This window comes from Pelecanus crispus, chromosome 8, assembly GCF_030463565.1.
Source record: "Pelecanus crispus isolate bPelCri1 chromosome 8, bPelCri1.pri, whole genome shotgun sequence".
Classification (NCBI taxonomy): domain Eukaryota; kingdom Metazoa; phylum Chordata; class Aves; order Pelecaniformes; family Pelecanidae; genus Pelecanus; species Pelecanus crispus.
In genome coordinates this window covers 22,715,524-22,734,514 of record NC_134650.1, presented here as the reverse complement: position 1 = coordinate 22,734,514, position 18,991 = coordinate 22,715,524, and the positions used below count along the sequence as shown (strand labels likewise).

At 48.3% G+C, this 18,991-nt stretch overlaps 1 protein-coding gene across 3 annotated transcripts in view; it reads right to left on the bottom strand.

The window, feature by feature from the left end:
* CYSTM1 (cysteine rich transmembrane module containing 1) overlaps nt 1-11,912 on the bottom strand; it is a 30,168-nt gene extending 18,256 nt beyond the window's left edge. The window contains exon 1 of one of the 3 annotated variants that reach the window (XM_075715166.1): nt 11,888-11,912. Coding sequence is in view for 1 of the 3 variants with exons in the window: in XM_075715165.1 (XP_075571280.1) it covers nt 1,919-1,992 (74 nt within the window). In the remaining 2 variants the exon portion in view is untranslated. Of the gene's footprint in view, nt 1-1,918; nt 2,771-11,887 lie in introns of those variants that run through there. The other 2 variants (XM_075715167.1, XM_075715165.1) reach the window with 2 other exon arrangements.
* Nucleotides 11,913-18,991: the final 7,079 nt, after the last annotated feature.

Below are 18,991 nucleotides of genomic sequence, written 5' to 3'. Positions count from 1 at the left end.
TATTCATGGCACAGCCAACAGAAGACAAGACTGTCACAATAATGCAACTTTAATTAGCCTCTAAGCAGCATGACTAAGCAAACCATTTGTTATGTTAGGTTTCTGAAGCTTCTCCCTGTTTGAGAAACAGAAGTGTCCTTAATACCACGTGTTCAGGAACCATCCTGACTGAAGTAGCTGTACTCTGCTATTTCCTTTTACCATTACAGGGTGCAGAAGGGTCACCATTTCCCCTTTGCTGCACACCTCCTCCCACACACCGCAGGCTTCAGGGAGAAATACCAGGAACATAATTTGCCTCCACTGAGACTCGCTTCTGCCAGCATGGAGCAGGAGAAGCTGACAAGCAGGATCCTCGTTGGATGGTATTGGAAAGTGCAAGCAGCCTGGCTAGACTGGACTGGATACTCAGCACTCACTCTTGGGGATGCGCAGATTTTGAGTCCAGAGGAGACCATTAGCACATCTAGACTGAGCTCTGGCTTGAGGCAGATTAAAGAATTTCACCTTTGTAACTCTACAGCGAGCCCAGAGCAGTCATCTGTGGGGCAGAAGCCAAGTGAGTCAAGCCCCTGGGGCTATGTTTAGCTGCTGCAGTCCCTGTGTTGAAGTGAGCTGTGTTTGTTTACGGCTTGCTATTTCATCACCTCAGAGAGTGCCAACGGTCCCTCCCCAAGGAAGGACCCCTAGGCTCTCTGCTTATTTACACATTATGCCTGCCCGAACCGAACATCGCTAGCATGATGCTCACCACTGTACAGGCACCATGGGGCTCTCCCATGCATGCAGCCCTGTCCCACTCTCGCAGTAACAGCCAGTCTGATTACACACGATGCCCAGGACGGCACTGGCGACTCGAAATTACTCCAGGGCTGACGTGCCTCCCATGATGACATCAAGAAGCCCTTCAGTCTCGGCAGGCTGGGTCTTCCCAGGCCTTGCCAGCCTGTAGTTGTCATTCACCTGAATTCATTCTAACACTCCTCTTGCTGTGCAAGCCGGACAGAGTCCCCATTAACTGCTAAGGCAGTGCTGTTACCTTTCAAATTATATCTCTTAATGTCTTTGACAAAAGTTTTAACTGTTTAACCAATGGCAGGGATTAGACGATTTTTTTTTTTCCATTGCCAGGCCAGCCAGACCACTTAACTGCTCATTAAAACGGCCAAGCACAACATACATTTACCTTGAGGCTCTTTAACCACAGTACTGCACTGCCAACACCTCTACCAAGTCTGCAGCAAAGAAATTCTCCCTTCAGAGAGCCAGTGAAAGGCAGGCAGCAAGCCCTACAACTCACTTCAATGCAACAAACTAGAGAATTGGGACATAATGGGTCACTAACGTTCATCTAACCCAGAAAATCATCCCAAAATAGCAGCCAAAAGCAAGCTCCCAGGGAAGAACAAGGCCAGAGTGAGTGCATGTGTATGCTTATATACCGTTGCACGTGGCAGGGTAACGATTTGGTGCCCAAGCCAGACAGGGCCCAAGCAACCAGCAGACCCCTGTGAACGCCCCCCAAGTTTGCTCAGCCTCCCTGAGCCAAGTTATAGCTGCAGGGCCTGCTCCTGGTGCGAGGGGATCCAAAGCCCTGCTGCGTGCCCTTTGGAAAACTGCCTCCTGCCCCACCAGGGTGACTGCAGGAGGTAGGGATCCGCGGCCACCCTCCTGAATTTCGGGATTCACCAAAGCAGGGAGGAGGCATACATTCCAGGCTGAAGAGCCCCAGCCCACTGTCTGGCTCCTCAGGCAGAAGCCAGCCCCTCCACCCACCTCCCCCTTCTCTGAGCCCCTCTAGGTCTGTTCTAGGCTGTAAGTTGGCATCCTAGATACATATGTATGTGCATATATATACACACACACACAAGACATTCAAAGGCAGCAAATCGCAGATCATGATTTTTTGTTCACAAACCTTTTCTTTAGAACCCCCAGCGCTCTGCTTGCTTTGGTGATCATTGCCAAGCTCCACCAAAGAGTCACATTCATTACATTGGTTTTCCAAAGCCCTCCTACTTAAGAGGTTGCTCAACTCAGCCCATCCTTTCCAATGAACTTCAGTGAAGTCCAGTCTTCCCTTCTGTCCTTTCATATGCATCAATTCATTTATCTACATTAGGTATCATTGTCATTTTAGTGCTGTAGCAAGGTTTCAAAGATGTTGCAATTCTTCAGTTGGCTGTGAACTCAAATTCAGGCAATGGATAACTTAAACTTAGCCATCACACTGCTCCCTTGCCACAGGCACTTGTGCTGGGATCCCTGGGGGCCATCCTCCACCATCAGGGACATTTGCTCCCTTCCCTGTTCCCTTTGGTACCCAAGCAGGGAGCCTGCCCGCTACCCTGTGGCTGCCTGGTTTCTGTACAAGCACCCAAAAGCTCCTTGGAGAGCTGGTACAAATGCTGGTGGAACCACATGGGTAGAAAAGCATCTCTGCAGAGATGGGTATCAGCTGTACAAGGCTGTACTTAGTAAAGCTTAGAAACCACTGAAAGAATGTGGTAAGATGAGAGCCTGGCTAAACCCAACAGCCACAGGGGATGAGTAAAGAAAACTGCACTTCAGCAGCTCTGCAGAAGTTTGAGAAACAAAGACAGAAGGAGTTAAAAATCCAAGTCTGACAATGGCTTGAGCAAATAGGGAAATGGTGGCATAGGGAACAAGAAAGAAACACTAGTGCTCTTTGTCTGTTTAACAGCTCTGTGTTAGCCACGTCAAAACAATTTTTGAAGAGGAGGCAGGTTTGGAGTGGAGCTAGTAACTGAGCTTCTGCCTGTTAATGTAGGAGAGGGACCGAGGAGAAAACTGGAGAGAGTCTACTAAAAACCACAGATGCCTGGCCAGAGACCTCAGAAAAACAACAGAACAGCAGAAGATGAAGAATGAGATTAAGAAGGGCATATTCCACCAGGGCAAAATTTACTTTTCCCCTCAAAGTTGAGGGTAAAGTAACACAACTGAGATTAGGCAAGAAGTAAGAGAAAGCATCCAGCAAGAACAGTTTCAGCAGCCACTGTATTGGAGATTTATCTGGGATTAATGAGAAAACTCCTGAAGAATTTATCAAGACATTCAGCAAATCCAGGAGATGGTTGTGGAAACCAGGTTCTTCAGAGGTCCTAAGTACTACTTCTATCCACCCCCTCCCAGCTCCACCTCAGCTGTGAAGGTCAGCCTTCTCACAATGGTCTTTGTCCCCAGTGACATTCTCGGGAAGAATTTCTCCTTGTTCCCCACTTCCACTTATCAGTTACTGCCACTGTTCCCTAGTTGCCCTTTTTGAACTGTATGCCAGTATTTAGATTTTCCTCATTCTCATGAACTCATACATGATTTTACATGGTTACTAGCCATCTTGACTCACCTGGGTATGCGTTTGCAAGGCAGAGCCTTGAATCATTACGCAGATACTTTTCAGACATACTTGAGCTCCTAGTTAAACATACTATCAAGCTCTGCTGTGGGTTCTTACCCCAACTAGTAGCTAGCTCCCTGTGAGCTGCAACCAAGACCAACTCCTATGAACTTGCATCAAGACTCATATCTGTGGGTTTCCTAATGAGCACCTCTCGGAGACAAAGCTCAAAAGAAAGAAGCCAACGCATCAGTAAACCCTTTGTTTTTCATGGCACTGCAGGAAGTCCATCAGGAAGAGCCAGTACAGCACTGCACAGTCTCACCCAATACGAAACTTTGTTTAGCACTAAACCTAGCAAATGAAGAGATTTCCTTGATTGTCACTAAGCATTTGCCCTATCTGTTGCTGGTTAATGACAGAGAAATTTACTAGTCCACCTGAAGAGAATGACAAAACATGTTCCCATTCCTTCCTCTCCCCCCCCATTAGTGCTTCTGCTAAGAGGTAAGTTTGTTAATATATCATTAAGTTTTCTTAAGCTATCTTCAAACTTCTTTGTTCCACACTACTGAGCAAACAATTTCCCCTACCCTAACAGAAGGGTTTTATTTTTAAACAAGCAGCTTACCATACCCCAAAAGGCTGCACCGTCTCTCACAAGGTCTGCAAAAAAGAAATGTCTGAAGTAGGAGTACACACACAATATATCATACAGTGAATACATATGGCACTATATGTGCATGGATATATATAGACACACACAGAGGTATCAATACGTAAGAACCACCATCCTAGGTGAGAATGTAAGTCCCTCTACATCTGTAACCTGTCTTTGACTAAGGCTTAGCAAAAGGTGCAAGTACAGAACTATCATGCTTTGTATACACATATATACAGAACTATGATGCTTTATATACACTATATATTTTTTATATTTTTTTAACCTGTCCATTTTAGCAACCAATACACCTTAGAGAAACAAATTTCATCATTAAGCTTTGAAAATACCAACTTCTTTCTGATTGCTTTAAACTTACTGCCTCATACAATGCCAGCATACCAACGCAGCTGTTACAGAACTAGTCACTGCTTCTGACTCCCTTCTTCCAGAACACTCATAAATTTGTTATCATTTTCTCTCCAGGCACCTCTCCTGAGCTGAGGACTCTCTACTTCTACAAGGCCTGTGCTACTCATTGGTCATTCTTGCCACCCACTGCCGCACCTTTAGTTTTAACATTTGTCTAAGAGGGAGCAAGCAGGCTGCATGAAGCTCTGCTGTGCAGTGCTGCAGCAGTCTTCTGCTTTCTGTCCCTTTCCTAGCCCAGTTCCAGGACAGCTCTTGCCATATGTCAAGCCAAACACAGAGCTCAAGCTGCACTGTACTAATTGTAACTGCAAGGTCCTTCTGAGTGGCAATAGCTCATGTAGAGCCTATCACCGCACATGTACAGCTAGGACTGTCGTCCTCACACACATTGCTCACCAAAGTACCAGCACACAGTCTCTTCCACCATTTCACTGACCAGAGACTTGTGGAAGAGTTTGATACCTGAAAACAGCCTTAGTTTCAACCTGGGTGTCCTGGTTTCGGCTGGGATAGAGTTAATTTTCTTCCTAGCAGCAGGCATAGTGCTGTGTTTTGGATTTAGTAGGAGAAGAATGTTGATAACATGCTGATGTTTTTAGTTGTTGCTGAGTACTGCTTATGCTAGTCAAGGACTTTTTCAGCTTCCCATGCTCTGCCAGGTACACAAGAAACTGGGAGGGGGCACAGCCAGAATAGTTGATCCAAACTGAGCAAAGGGCTATTCCATACCATATGACGTCATGCTCAGTATAGAAACTGGGGGGGGTTGGCCGGGGAGCAGCGATCGCTGCTCGGGAACTGTCTGGGTATCGGTCGGCGGGTGGTGAGCAATTGCATTGTGCATCACTTGCTTTGTGTATCATTATTATTATTATCATTATTATACTGTTACTATTAGCATTACTATTTTACTTTATTTCAATTATTAAACTGTTCTTATCTCAACCCAGGAGTGTTTCTCACTCTTACTCCTCCGATTCTCTCCCCCATCCCATCGGGGTAGGGGGAGTGAGCAAACGGCTGCGTGGTGCTTAGTTGCTGGCTGGGGCTAAACCACGACACTGGGAAAGTCTCATCATCCACAAGCTGCCACTTATTTACCCCTTTTTACAGATCAGTGCATGGTGGATTATGAATCAAGAGATATCTACCTTTATCCCATCTATGTTTAGGAGTCCCTGGGAAGGATTTTTTTTTTTTTCCCCCCTAAACTAGGAAAAAAGAAATTGGTAGCCTGATTTAGATATCTGACCACCATCTCACTTCACAAGAGCAGCCCTGCAGCACAGCATGAAGGCCTGAACAGGTAGGACTTCTGGTCAGAAGGTAACATGATGCAGGAAAACAACCAAGAGAAAGCATGATGGAAGGAAAGCTCTTCTGTTAGCATGAAGGGTTCCCAAAGAGCCTTCACACCCTGGCCAAGAAGACCCAGTTTCACCCTTTTCCCTCCTCCAAAAGGCCACTTACAAGGCTGGCACTCCCAAGCATCCCTTCTGAGGTCAGCATAATTCTGGCCTTCAAAGTGACTGTGGAGACCAGTATGAATGTGTTTCTACCTGTTGGCACTGACGACACCTTGTTATCTTGGCAAAATTGAAAAGAGCACGCATAATAGAACCATCTGCATTTTTACACAGTAGGTGTTCACAGCTGCTAATCCACCTGCAAAGAAATACCAACCCCTACACACAGCTGCCTGCAAGTCAGATCCTTCAAATGCAATCTCCTATGCGAATGAATCAATTAAATAACAAGCTGTGTATGTGGGGGAGTTGACAACCTAATCCAGGTACTGAAATAGGGAACAGTGCAAGAAATAGCCCTCTGAAAACAAATGGGGGATTAATAAATTAAAAAAAAGATGATCAGCAGTCTGGAACACCTAAACAACCTCCACCCCCAAAAAACCCAATTAGCAGATTTTAGGAATTTAAAGGCAAGTTGTTTGTTTTTAGGACAGCAAAGCAAGCACTGCACCTCATATGCTGCTCTAGTCAGGAAGAATCACATTTTGCACATGTCAGACATTGATTCAGCTGGCCTTTGCACAGATGAAGATGGAGAGCACAGTGAGAGGCACAGATCCTGAGAAGGGCAACTTGGGGACCCTGATGTAACCCACCCCTTCCAATGCCTGCTGCGCTAGGAAGTAGTTTTCCAATACAGAGCTCTAATGGAAAGCACATTTAACATCAACAATCCAGCTCCTGGCAACCAGTCTGGAATTTAAATTACATTTCATATGAACAATATCCAAATGAAAAAAAAGCACAAGAGGCTTTTAAATGGCACTGGTTCTGTTTCCCTCCTACCAGCTTCTATGCAAGCTCCATTTAGCGATTACATGAAATGTACATTAAGAATAAATCACAAGAGATTCCCTTCTTGCTCAGTTAGCTTCCAGGAAGAGCCTCCTCCCAGGTTTGCCCATCCACTTTATCAGGCAGCACCATCAGCCTAGAGTAATACCTGAAGGAGAACTGCACAAGAACTGCACTCACCTTTTCTGACAAAAGCTGCTCAAAACTGTTTTACTTCTCAAAATGCAGGTCTAGGCAGAAGTGAAAAGCCCAGCTTTGCGCTAGCAAAGGAAAAGCTAGAAAATGCTGCTTTGTTCAAACCCATTTCCTTCAGAGGTCTCCGGGGCTATGGGATACTCCATGGTCATTAGGAAGATGTGCATTTCCTCACCTTTATTCGAGTGGCTGCCATGCATTTCCTGCACAAAAAAACCTCAGCTGCTGTTCTGAGTGGCTGAAGCCACGAGATCAGGCAGCTCCACAGAGTGAACAGCAGTGGTTTGGATGAAAAGGCATTTAACCTTCTGAGTTCCCAAGCCACGTATTCCCTCCTTCCAGTACCCTCCAAGCCCTCTGGAGGCCTGAAGTCTGCCCATCTGTGCAAATGGAGAGCATACCTGATGCACGAAGCTGATACTTGTGTCCCTACAAACTGGCCCGCTCTCCAATCCCATCATCTGTCCTGACTTCTTGGCAAAACCATGATTGATATGCATGTTTCCATGTGATTTGGGTTTCAAAAACTAGGGATTTGATCAGCTCTAAAGAGCCTGTAGTGATGTTGACAGTATTTGCCTCAGACACGACGTCCTTTGTAGAGCTTCACAGTCACAGGATCTGTCCTTGCTGCTCTGTCTCCACAGAACTCTCTAAAATGCAGCCTCATGCCCACGCAGGTTTGAATGCCAGGATTTTCCTTCTGCAGACAAGCTTCAATGTCTCGTCAACTATTACGAACATATAAAACCTCTTCAGAAATACTACTTATAACTTACTGCCTAGTTTTCCTGCTTGCAATGTGCTGTCCACCTACGTGTTCTGCATGGCAGAAGGAAAGTATGAGGCTGAAATAGCTGCCTATGTAGTTCCTACAATAAAAGTGTTAGTAAAAAAAAAATCAAATCCAATGCTCTGCTACTGTTATTGCATGAACTGCACCCTTATGGGGAAAAATTTTCAAGTTTTTCAGACATCTGATGAAAGGTTTTAAGAACACACAATTTAACACCAGAGACTAACAATTACAATGCCGAAGTACCACAGCACAGCCCCTCTAGTGTTACAAGCCACATTTGCTGCTGACACACTAGCTGAGACTCTGCCCAGTTACAGAAGTGCCTGTGGCAAAACGTACAAAAAAGCAAAGCCCTTTACACAGAAATCACTGCAGATATGGGCACTAACACCCTGGCTTTAGGTTCTGAATGCTTTTGCATGCACTGCTCTTGTTCAAGTCTTTGTATAATGTGCTACATTAAATACTTCCAGAAATACGTAAATATATTTTGTTCTTAAAGGGATGTATTAAGACAGTTTTAAGGTGCAAGAAACACCAAAACCAAAAATCAATGAAAACATCTGATTATCAAGTTAAACCAGACCCTGCAAATAACAGTTAAAGAAAGAAGCTTTGTTGGTCCAACTGAGAAGAGAATGTGAGATAAACAGTATGTCTGGCAAGAAAATTAATAAGCACAGTTAATACATTCATATGTGTTATTCAGATGGTGCTCTGGCAGCATCCCAGCAATGAAACAGCAGTAGTCTTCCACAATAACCTCCCCAGCTCCAATCCACTAAATCCATCAGTGTAGATACCACCCAGACTGCATGACAATTTTCTACCATCTCAAGCAGGAAACACACTGAAGGGCAGCATACAGCTTCTAAGACACAGTAAAGTCAGTGTATGCAGACAGAAACACATGCACTTTCTACAGCGAAGATCTCATTACTCAGAAAGATGTTTTCGTGACAGGCTGGAAAATGGAATGAGATGAAATTTTTTCATCACGCTTCCTCACTTTTTCTGCTCTTCCACATCCTACATGCAGTTGTAACACGATGCTTTACTTTGCCTGTAGGGCATATGCAAGAACCTTTTAATGGCTGCTTGTCATAGGGCACAAGCAAGTACCTCTGGTATCAGTTGTCACAAAACCGAGAAAGGCTTTGCCTTACTCTGTCAGAGGTTGAAGAAAAGCTACTACAATTTAGGGCACCGCCCTCAATAGCTCATGAGACCAAATAAAGCCACAACAATGCATTATAATGCTAATGTAGAAATATATCTTTCTGATATGCAAGTAAAAGAAACGGCAGCTTTTGTTTAGTAGTGGTGGTGCCTGGCATAAAGAATACAATGGACCAGACATTTCCAAGTAGGTGCATTCCCTGAAGTCCCCTGTAACCCTGACAGGCCGTGGACAGGCACTGAAGCACAGCACAGCTCCTTCTCCAAGAAAGTAGTGTGGTGGTGGTGGCAGCAGGAATGCACACACTCGCTTCCACATAACTGGGTCCCGGCTGGGAAATGCCCCCTGGGATGCGACTGCAGATGGCAGCACAGCACACCGCTGCCCCACAGTGCAGGTGCGAGGCCACGCACTTCATCCCAAAGTCTAGAGAAAGGCAACCTCTCCCATCCTGGGGCAAGCAGCCTCAGAGGTTCCCAGGCTGTCTTGTGGGAAGCCAAGCTGCAGCCAGCAGGATGCCAGACCTGGCAACACTGACTGTCTGCGTGAATGACTCAGGCTTCTTGCTGTCTTCCCCTATGCCCAAAAATTACTGAGTGCTATTTTCTACTCATTGAGCCACACGGTTTCAGTTCAGAAACAGGAAGTTGAGAAAGACACAGTATGCAACCGAGAGAGTAGAAAACATCGATATCAAAGGCAGGCATTCGAACCCTGCTCATTCAAGTCTTCAGCTCCCACTAGAAGTTTTCACGGCCCCCTGCTATGCCTACAGCCATACCACAGGGAAATCACAAACAGGTCAGGAGAAATGCAGACCTTTTTGTTGAAAATCCAGAGTTACACAAGCTTGCTCTGCCCTCCTAGAAAAAATTAAGTAACGTTAATCTGATCATGCACAGAACTACCCTGAAAACAGGTAGCTCTTGTGTTTACCATAAATACAGCCCTCCAGGTAATCTTCCATCATCCCACCACAACACTATGAGCAAGAACATCACTGCTTACACTTACAGGAACACCTCCTCTTTTGAGCAGCAAGCCACTACCAATTTTAGATGTAATGTGGACCTGGGGGGTACACATGGCAGCAAAACACTGGAGCCCTCTCCTCTAACTGACACTGGGTACCACCTCACGGGGTCGGCTCAGCCCACATCAGAGCCCCCCACCCATGTCGGAGCCACTCATTTACAGTATGTTCTCTTCCCCTCTTCGGCCCCTGCAGAGAGGACACCCACCAGCCTCTGCAGATTATCAGTTACTGCTCTCAAACTGTTAGGAAAATAACAAATCAGTATTTTAACAAATACGGCCTTTATAGCACATGAATAAGAGGCAGAGTGTAACAGACTTAGCACTGAAGGAGTTTCAGTGCTTGGTAAAAACACTATTCTGTGCAGTGCAGAAGATTATTATCCAACATGCATGCTAATTCCTGACCTTCCCCAAAAAGCACTGAAATATGATCACTAAAATGTATCAAGTCTCAGCATTTTCTGCCTCCCCCTCAGTCTATCTGATATAATAATAGTATTCTTATCACCCAATATTTCTAGGAAGAGTCTGTCTTTTTATTAAAACAGATGATGCAGTTGAAAGAAAAATACCTGTTTTCTGGCACAGCAGCACTTCCCACACCTTGTATCTCATCACTATATTTATCATAGCACAAAGCTGCTCTGTGCAGTCATTGTAACTCACCCACACTTACTACCTTACCGAGACTTACCCTATTTAGACAATCAGCTTGAACCTTCTGCTCACACACGTCTCGTAGCAAGGGTGAAAACACCAAAACCAAGAAGCACTTTTTTTTTTTTCTCTTTCAGATAGAGCTAAACATGAATCTGGGATGACTGGGACAGATCTTGGCACTGCCCTGGACAGAGAGGGTCTCCCTGCTTCTATCAGAAGTGGCTGCCAGAACTGTGTGGCAGAGAAAAGGAGGCAAGTAGTCTCCTTTCCTTATTCTCCTATTTCACCATGACATTTAATTATCCAAATGAGGTCTCCAACAGCTATAGGAACTGGAAATATAAATCTAGGACAACCATAATGGCTTTTAAACACACAATGCAGCATTATTATTTTTACTCAGAGAGTGCTAGCACTCTAGTCTTGCTCTACACTAAATAAGCCCATTAGTACTAAACACGCCGATCTGCTTTGAGCAGATGCCTGCCTTCCTCTCCCCCCTCCCCGTTGCATAAACAATTGCAGCCGAGCAGCACTACTCCCTGATGCACAGGGCAGGACCGTAAAACCCCACAGCACCCCACAAACCACCTCGCTCCCTGCAACGAAAGCTTGAAACAGTTTAAAGCAACTTTTTGAAAACAAGCACATCGTTAGAGCTGGCAGACAGGGAGAGACACCCCCAGGTCTGCAGCACCGCGGCCCAGGGCTGCCGGGGGGGGGCTTCACTGCTGATCCACTCTCCTGCTCCAGAACAGCATCCACCTGACCCGACACCTCGGGGACCCCTGCCAACAGAGCAGGCACCAAACAGCTAGCCTCCCAGAGGTGGGACGGGTCTTTCTCTTCACCCCGAGATACTTGCCTCCTCATCCTCCCTCAAAGCAGCAACCCTGACCAGCACGTTCCCTCAACAAGGGCCCAACGTCCACGTCCCAGTCCCACCCTACAACCCACCCCTCTGCCCCCCAGCGTCCAGGCTCTCTCCCACCTGCACGGGGCCCTCCTTGACCACCAGCCTCACTGCACAGCTGCGGCAGCTCAACCCCACAGCAGGCTCACAGCTTCCCCCGACACGCGCTGGGGTATAGGCTGCTCCCGGCCCCACACGCCCTCCACGCAACACCCGTGGGGGCTGCCGACCCCACACCCAGCTCACCCAGCCCCTCACGCGCACCCGTGGGGGCTCCCAGCCCCACACCCAGCTCTGCCGGCCCCACAGGGCCCCCCCCGCTACCTCACGCACCGCCCTTCCTGCACTACCGCCGGCACCTGCTGCGCACTCCGCGGCGGGCGCTGACGTCAGGCAGAGAGGGCGGAGCCCCCGCCCCGCCCCTCGCTGAGCGGAGCCGGATGTGGAGGGAGGGGGGATGAGGAGGGGGCGGGTACGTCACAAGCCCAGACCCCGCGCCCCTCCTCTGGGGGCGTGGCCCAGCAGGGGGCGTAGCCGCGCGCAGCGCCTCAAGGGGACCCGCGGTGCGTGAGGGAGCGACGGGGTTGGTCCCGGGGTAGCCTCGGTCTCTGCCAGGGGACCGGCCGTGGGGGAGTGCGTGTCTGAGGGGCGTGAAGTAGAAAAGGGCCCGTCTGGGCCATGGGGCTCCTGTCCCCTGCCTGTCCCGGCAGCCGCGGGGGCAGGGAGCGGGTGTCTGCCTGTGGGAAGTGGGGACTTAGGACAATTAAGCCAAGCGAGGTCTTAAAAGGGGAATTAAAAAGTGAATTAAAGCAAAACAGTGAAGTGCAGCTGAGTAAGAGCAGAAGAAGGAAAGAGGAAGCAAAACCGCTGCACAGAGATGAGGTCAAAGGGGAAACGAGGGGGGCGCATCCCCCTGAAATTAAACGAGGGCTCTGCCTTGCCCCCCGCTGAGGCCGTTGGCAGGTGCAGGCAGGGCAGGCAGCAGCAAAGGGCTCGTCGGGGTCAGTGCCAGCAGCAGCGGGGCTCAGGGAGCCTCATGCCGGTCAGGGAGCCCCTTGGGAACGGTGGGGTCTGGGCTGGGACCCGCAGCCCCCCGGACACCTCCGGTCTCGTTCCCTTTCTCCGCGGAGGCGCTGGGGCTGAGTGGGACACACAAGCCAGTGACTCCAGTCTTCGCACAGCGCCTTGTTGCCTTCTGCTGATAACAGGAAATGTGCGTAGGAGAAGCGCAGAGACTGGGAAAGCAATTACTCAGGTTTGCCCAGAAGAAATAGGTCAGTGACACAGGTCAAAGTATTAAATTACCATTCCTGCCCTGGGCACATGACCGTGACTCACAGTGGTGACCGGTGGTGAGGGGACAGCCATTGCCACCCCCAGAGGGACGCTGTGCCTGGCAGGCGCGAGGTGGGGCTGGAGGCTGCGGTGGCTTCTGTGACCGGGGGATGGTGGTGTTCCACGGGGAGCGGGGGTGTGTGATCCTGCTCCTGTGCTGCCGTGCATGCCAAAATCAGCTTCCTTTTCCCCTTCATAGATTAGTAGATCTAATCAGGCCAGTTTAATACTGGGTCCCTAATGAGGCTCAGCCAGGAAGAAATTAAATTAGTTACATGACATGCTGTGTTTTTGGGCAAGAGAAAAACAAGATACACAGCTACCACTGCTCTGTATAAAGAACGCAGCACCCTAAGTGCATTCTAAATGAAACCTTCTGGCTGATGGGAGGTGTGGGAGACGTCAGAGAGCCCTTTCCGGGCAGCTGGATGTTCTGGTGGAGGCTGAGGTTCCCTGGATGCAGGGAATGAATTGCCAACACACAGTTCCCCAGCCATGCTGCCCTCCTCACATCTGGCAGAGCCTCCCAGGAGGCACTTTAGTCCACGAAATGGGAGAAAACTAACAGAACAAAACAAAATAAAAAATCCTCTGGATCATTTTGTGCCATGCCAGTGAGTCCAAGTGACTTGTGCAAAGGGCGTGAGGAATGGGAGAGCTGGCACAGAGGGGCTGAGGGGAAGGCACTGCACATGTTGGTGCAAGGAGGGGCTGCTGCTCTGCTGCCCTGGAAGCTGTAGACCAGTTCCTTCACATGCAGCTTGCTTTGCCCTGCGATGTTATTTACATATGCGTTTGTAAATTATACTGCTGGTCCAGGTACCTTGCAGCAGACACAATATTCATTCTTCCGCTGGTTAACATTAAACTTGTCTTGGTCCTTTACTCCAGTGCCAGTGGGCACACACCATTGTTTTGTTAAACATTAACTGAGAAAGCAGCTTGAAAAACATTGCTTGGCTTCATTAAAAGCTTACAATGACACTTGATACTTAAATCTCCTTATTACCCAGTTTGCACATACTTCAAATATTAATGCAGTCCAGGCTTTATCACTCTCATTACCCCTCCAACAGAAGTTATATATTAATTTCTAGGTGCAGATATCTTTACTGTACCCTGGAAACAAGGCTGGGATGTAATGCCATACAACAAATTGGGATTTAGCTCCTACAAAGAGAAGACAAGCCAGCTGTCCCCTGGGGCGCAAAGAGGCAGGTCTCCCACTGAGCAGGGACTCACGGAGGGTACGTTCACCCAGTTTCCATCAGGTATGTTAGCACATCCCCAGAAGTTAGCTGAGAGGTGGTGGGAGCATCATGGAGGTGTTACACATGTAGAACTAATGGGATCACATGAGCTTCCACACTGGCTTCACTATGCACTTTCCTGTGAGTGCAATATGCCAGTACTGAGTCACAGCCAGGAGCAGAACAGTCCTGAGATACACTAGTGTGATCGTTTGAAAACGTTGTCCGAGATGCTGGAAGACAGACTGGCTTTTGCACCTATGAAACCAGTCCCCTTTGCACTTTACTTTTACTGGTGATTTTCCCCCTTGCTTTCTCCTCTTCCCTAATATGACCTCCTGTTATTAGTAGACATGGGAAGGGATGTGTGACTCCTGTTTACTGGGAAACCTGTGCTGCCTGGAAATTCTGGTTTAGCAACATTTATCTCCCCTAGCCCTCGCCATGCCTGGCAAACACGGTGGCTCTATAATCACAGCTTTTGTCTTCTGTGTTTACTTCTTTAAATTCTGATTGCCTTAAAGACATAAACCATAGGGAAGGACTTGACCTCACAGAGTATGAATGCAGAAGCTGGACCTACACAGCATGTCAAGCTGCAGAGAAGAGATGAACCATAAGAAGGGGAACAGCAGAGTGCAAGACCATTGCCAAGAGGACTTGCTGTGGTTGCTTGCCCCCATTCTTGCTGCCTTTCACACCTCTTTCCACACAGTCATTTGGTTAAACCTGTTGCAAAAGCCTTGTGAAACACCCCACTCTCTTGCAAGATGGTTATGCGAGACTACAGGTTGCAGGCAGGGCAGGGCAGGGCAGTTTTGTTGGCTGTTGGTTTTGGCAAAGGTGTCTGCGGGGCAGAAGGGATCAGGGAGGAAACATCCTTGTCCTTTTCTCTGTGACAGTGCCAGCTGAAGAGATCCCTGTCCATCCCCACTCTCCCACCAGCCTGCATGTTCATTCCTACCTACCTACATGCCAGTGCCTCTGCACAAAAATATGCTTTAGGACCTTGTGGGCAGATCCAGGATTGATATATAACACCACAAAATGAAAATGCTGCCTGGGAGGATAAAGTCAGTGGATCTGCACTCTGTGTGCTGAAATCCCAAGGCTTGCCTGCGACAACGGTCTTTCTTATCAGGAAGTTTTTCTGACTTGCTTGATAAAAATTAGCAGTTTAAAAGTTCAGTTCCATAGTTTCTTTAGGGACACAGATGACTTTAGAAGAAGGTATTTGCTCTGCCAGGAGCTGTGCCTGGGTGTCTGATCCAAATCAAATGAGCACTGCTGGATCTGGGAGTGGATGGGGCTGGTACTCCTGATAGCAAACCATGGTCCTGTGAGCAGAGAAGCGGCAGCAACCCAGACTGCAAAGCCCACATGTGAAGTGGGTCGCTACTGTGCTGGCTGGTCCACCTAAGTCACACTCTCTTGGCATGATGCTGTTGAACAGATACAATGTCCCTTTGTATCTTGCCAACCTCATCTGGGTGAATCTAAGCCCTGCACTCTAAAAACTGGCTCTGCCACAGAGTTGTGGTTGTTCATCCCTCCTTCCTTAGGATGGGTTCTGGTGTGCCTCCCGCTGACTTACGAAACCCTCCAACTGCTCCTTGTCTCAGTTGCCCTGGCTGGTGGTGAAATGGACTATTACTGGCAGCATCTCCCTCTCTCCCTTCCCCTCTTCAAAGGGCTGGGAAGCACCACATGCCAGAGCAGTGCAGAAAGCTGTTACATTACTTGGTGTGCCCTGACCCCATGCAAGACAGTCCTGAAGTTGATCTGCTCTTCTGCTCAGATGTCCCAGGGCTCTGTGTCCTTCCCAAGCTGCTGTACGGTGCTGGGTCTCTCTGAAGACTTGGGTCTCTGTGCTCCATCATGCTCAGTGTCTTTTGATCTCTGCCTGCTTCGTGCTCATCTCTCACTCCCACCCAGTAAAGAAAGATTTATGCTGGAAGATAAGATAAGATAGGAAGGCTGTTATATTTGGATATATGAAAATAAAACACCATCAAGGGCCAGGCTGATCACTAATGGAAAGAGAGCAAGGCCCCAGGCTCAAGGACCCCCATGTGAAGGTGCCTACTGCAAGTGAAGCTAGAGCCATAGCTCTTCTCCTGCTATACCAGAGTAAGATAGGCTTGGGTTGTATCTCAAATACATGAATGCTCCATGCATTCCAGTGTGGCTGGTAGAAGTAGACAATTTTGCTGTGCCTCAGTTTTCCTATCTGCAAGAAAAGGCTGAGCACAGGCCACCCCTGAAAGTGTGGATTTCAGCTCACCATCATTTGTAAACGAGGTGAAGAAACTCAAGGCTGGGTGCTGTTGAAAGGATGATGTCATTTGTACCGGAGAAAGCATGCAGCAGAGCCACAGGATTGAGTTCAAAAGACAGATGACACTTTGCTCTCCAGCTGCTGTATTCCCAAGGGCTGTCACTGAGGGGTTTGGGCAGACAAACCCTGGTTGCTTTCAAGAGCATGGTTTAGTCCATTGGTCATACAGCCATCAGAGCTGATAAGGAAATACCCGTTACCTCCTTGATTGAGTGCTCTGCGGCAGCTGAGGCAGGGCACATTTCAGTTCTGCTGACTCCGCTCCAGAGGCATTTAAGCCATGGGAAACCGAGGTGGCAGCAGCAGCAGTAAGCCACCATACATCATTCCTGGGCTGGCCTGACTGTGATTCAGCAGAAGAGATCGATGGAGGGTTGGCAGAGCAGATGCGGGCTGTAGAAATCTTACCTTTGTTTAGGCCACAGGCCTTCTATGTGGTTTTCTCCAGGAGCCCTGAGCAATGCCAGAGAGCCCTGCTGGCTGCATGGGACTGCAGGGAGACATGGAGAGCAGCAGCGCTGCAAGCTTTGGATGCAAGGAATGGAGAAGGCATGGGAATGGTCTGAAAGCGATCTTTGTAGAGCCAGAGCAGCTCCCAGCCAGATAGCTGGGGAATTCACCTGTGGACACAGGATTTGCAGACCAGTCATATTTGGAGTACCTGGTGCCCATGATGTTGATGCTTTGCAGAACACACAGGCTGCTGGGAGGCCAGGCAGCAAATGCCATAATGCCTGTAGAGGGGAATTGTCCCTGAGAGGTGCTATTTTAAGAGGGGCCTCACAGATGGGATAACATGTTCTTGCCATAGTCGAGGCTCTCATGGCAGAGCTATGTGGATCTAGCCCTCCAAAGGTCCAGGATTTTCATCTCCCATCGGGAGCCTGTTTCATTACTCTGATGCTGGTACTTGCACAGGTAAGTAAGAGGCTGCAGGCAGAGGCCTGGTGTTTGGAGGATGTTAGGGCACACCAGCACTGTTCTTACTATAAACAGGATCTGCTTAGCTGAACTGGTGCAAAAGAGCTTCAAAGCAGCCATAAATCAGCCTCAGAGCAACTCCAGCTGGATCTGGACTCTCGGGCAGACCCCTGCTGCCTCCTTGCACTGTAGGAGTGAGGAGTAGGAACTGGTCATGACCCATGCCCCACTCCAAAGAGACCTACCTGCATGGCCAAGAGACTGGAAAGGTCAACTGCTGCTACTGCAAAGAGTGTGATGTGTGTGGAGGATGGCATGCATCCATATGGACACAATGTTCTGAGCCCAGGCAAATCTGGGGAGAGGAGGTGGTGCAAAATGAGACTGAGCACAGGAGACTTCAGCGTTGGTTTTACCAGGGTCCTGCATGATGGCTGGAAAGGGAGAAGAGATGAGATTTCACAGGGGGAATTATATCTTGATGGTTATAGTTTTATGTGGTTAGTAGGCAAACAATCACCCTTCAGAGCAGACCAGCAGCAGGTACCCTGTGGTATCCAGGAGCCCTTGGCTTCTGGAAGGCAGACAGAAGAGCATTAGAGAGAAGGCAGTAACACTGGCACTCTCATAACAGTGCCTTGTGCTTCCTACAAAGCATTTTATCACAAGAATGATGAGTGCTTTGCAAGATCCTAAATAATTAAGCCTCAGAGCGGTACCATGCAAGACAGAAATAATTTCCTCCCTCCTAAGATTCATCTGTCTGGGGTGGCTTACAGTGGTGTGACCCAATGGGCAGGGCAGGAAAGTAAAAATTGTCCTAAGCCCCCCAGCTCAGTGTGCTGAGGTCTCAGAGTAAATACTGAGCTGGGATTTCCCTGGGACACCCCCAGTTCTGCAGGGATATTTGGTGGGATATTCAACTGTTACTAGGGTAGGAGTCTGTGGCTCAGCAGCAGTCCTCTCAGGACCTTGATTTTGTTCTCTATTAGTAGCTGGAATGATCTTGGTTTCTGGCCCTGGTCCTGGAAGAAATGGGCATAACATGTACCTGGAGAACAGACCTCCTCTGTCCAAGGGCTCTAAATGTTGCATGTGTGAGTCAGTTTGAGCCCTGTGACTGGTGTTGGAAGCTCCATGTGCCACTAACCAAGGGGTTTTGACTCAAGCAATACCAAACTTCACAGGATACCCATGAGATCTGCCTACAGCCCTTCTGCCAGCACTGCCCCATGGCCAACCCCCACCCACAGGAACTGCTGAAATTGTACCCTGACCACTGGCAGGGCCCTTCCCTTGCACTTGTGTATCTCATTCGCACACTATTTATATTCCATGGGACAGCATGTAGGCACCACTCTCTATTAATAAACGGCCATGCCAGCCCCTTTTCAGCCAGCTCCCCTATTGCTGTGGACTGACCTTACTTCCAGATGCCTCAGCAGCAATTTAGTAGCTTGAGGGCACAGGGAAAGCCCATGTCTGTCTTTGTGGGTGTTCTGGTTTGTTTCTGACGTTGTCTTTCCACCTCCCAGCAGTGGGACCCAGGTCATTTCAGCCTTGTCTGTGCTGGAGAGACATGGC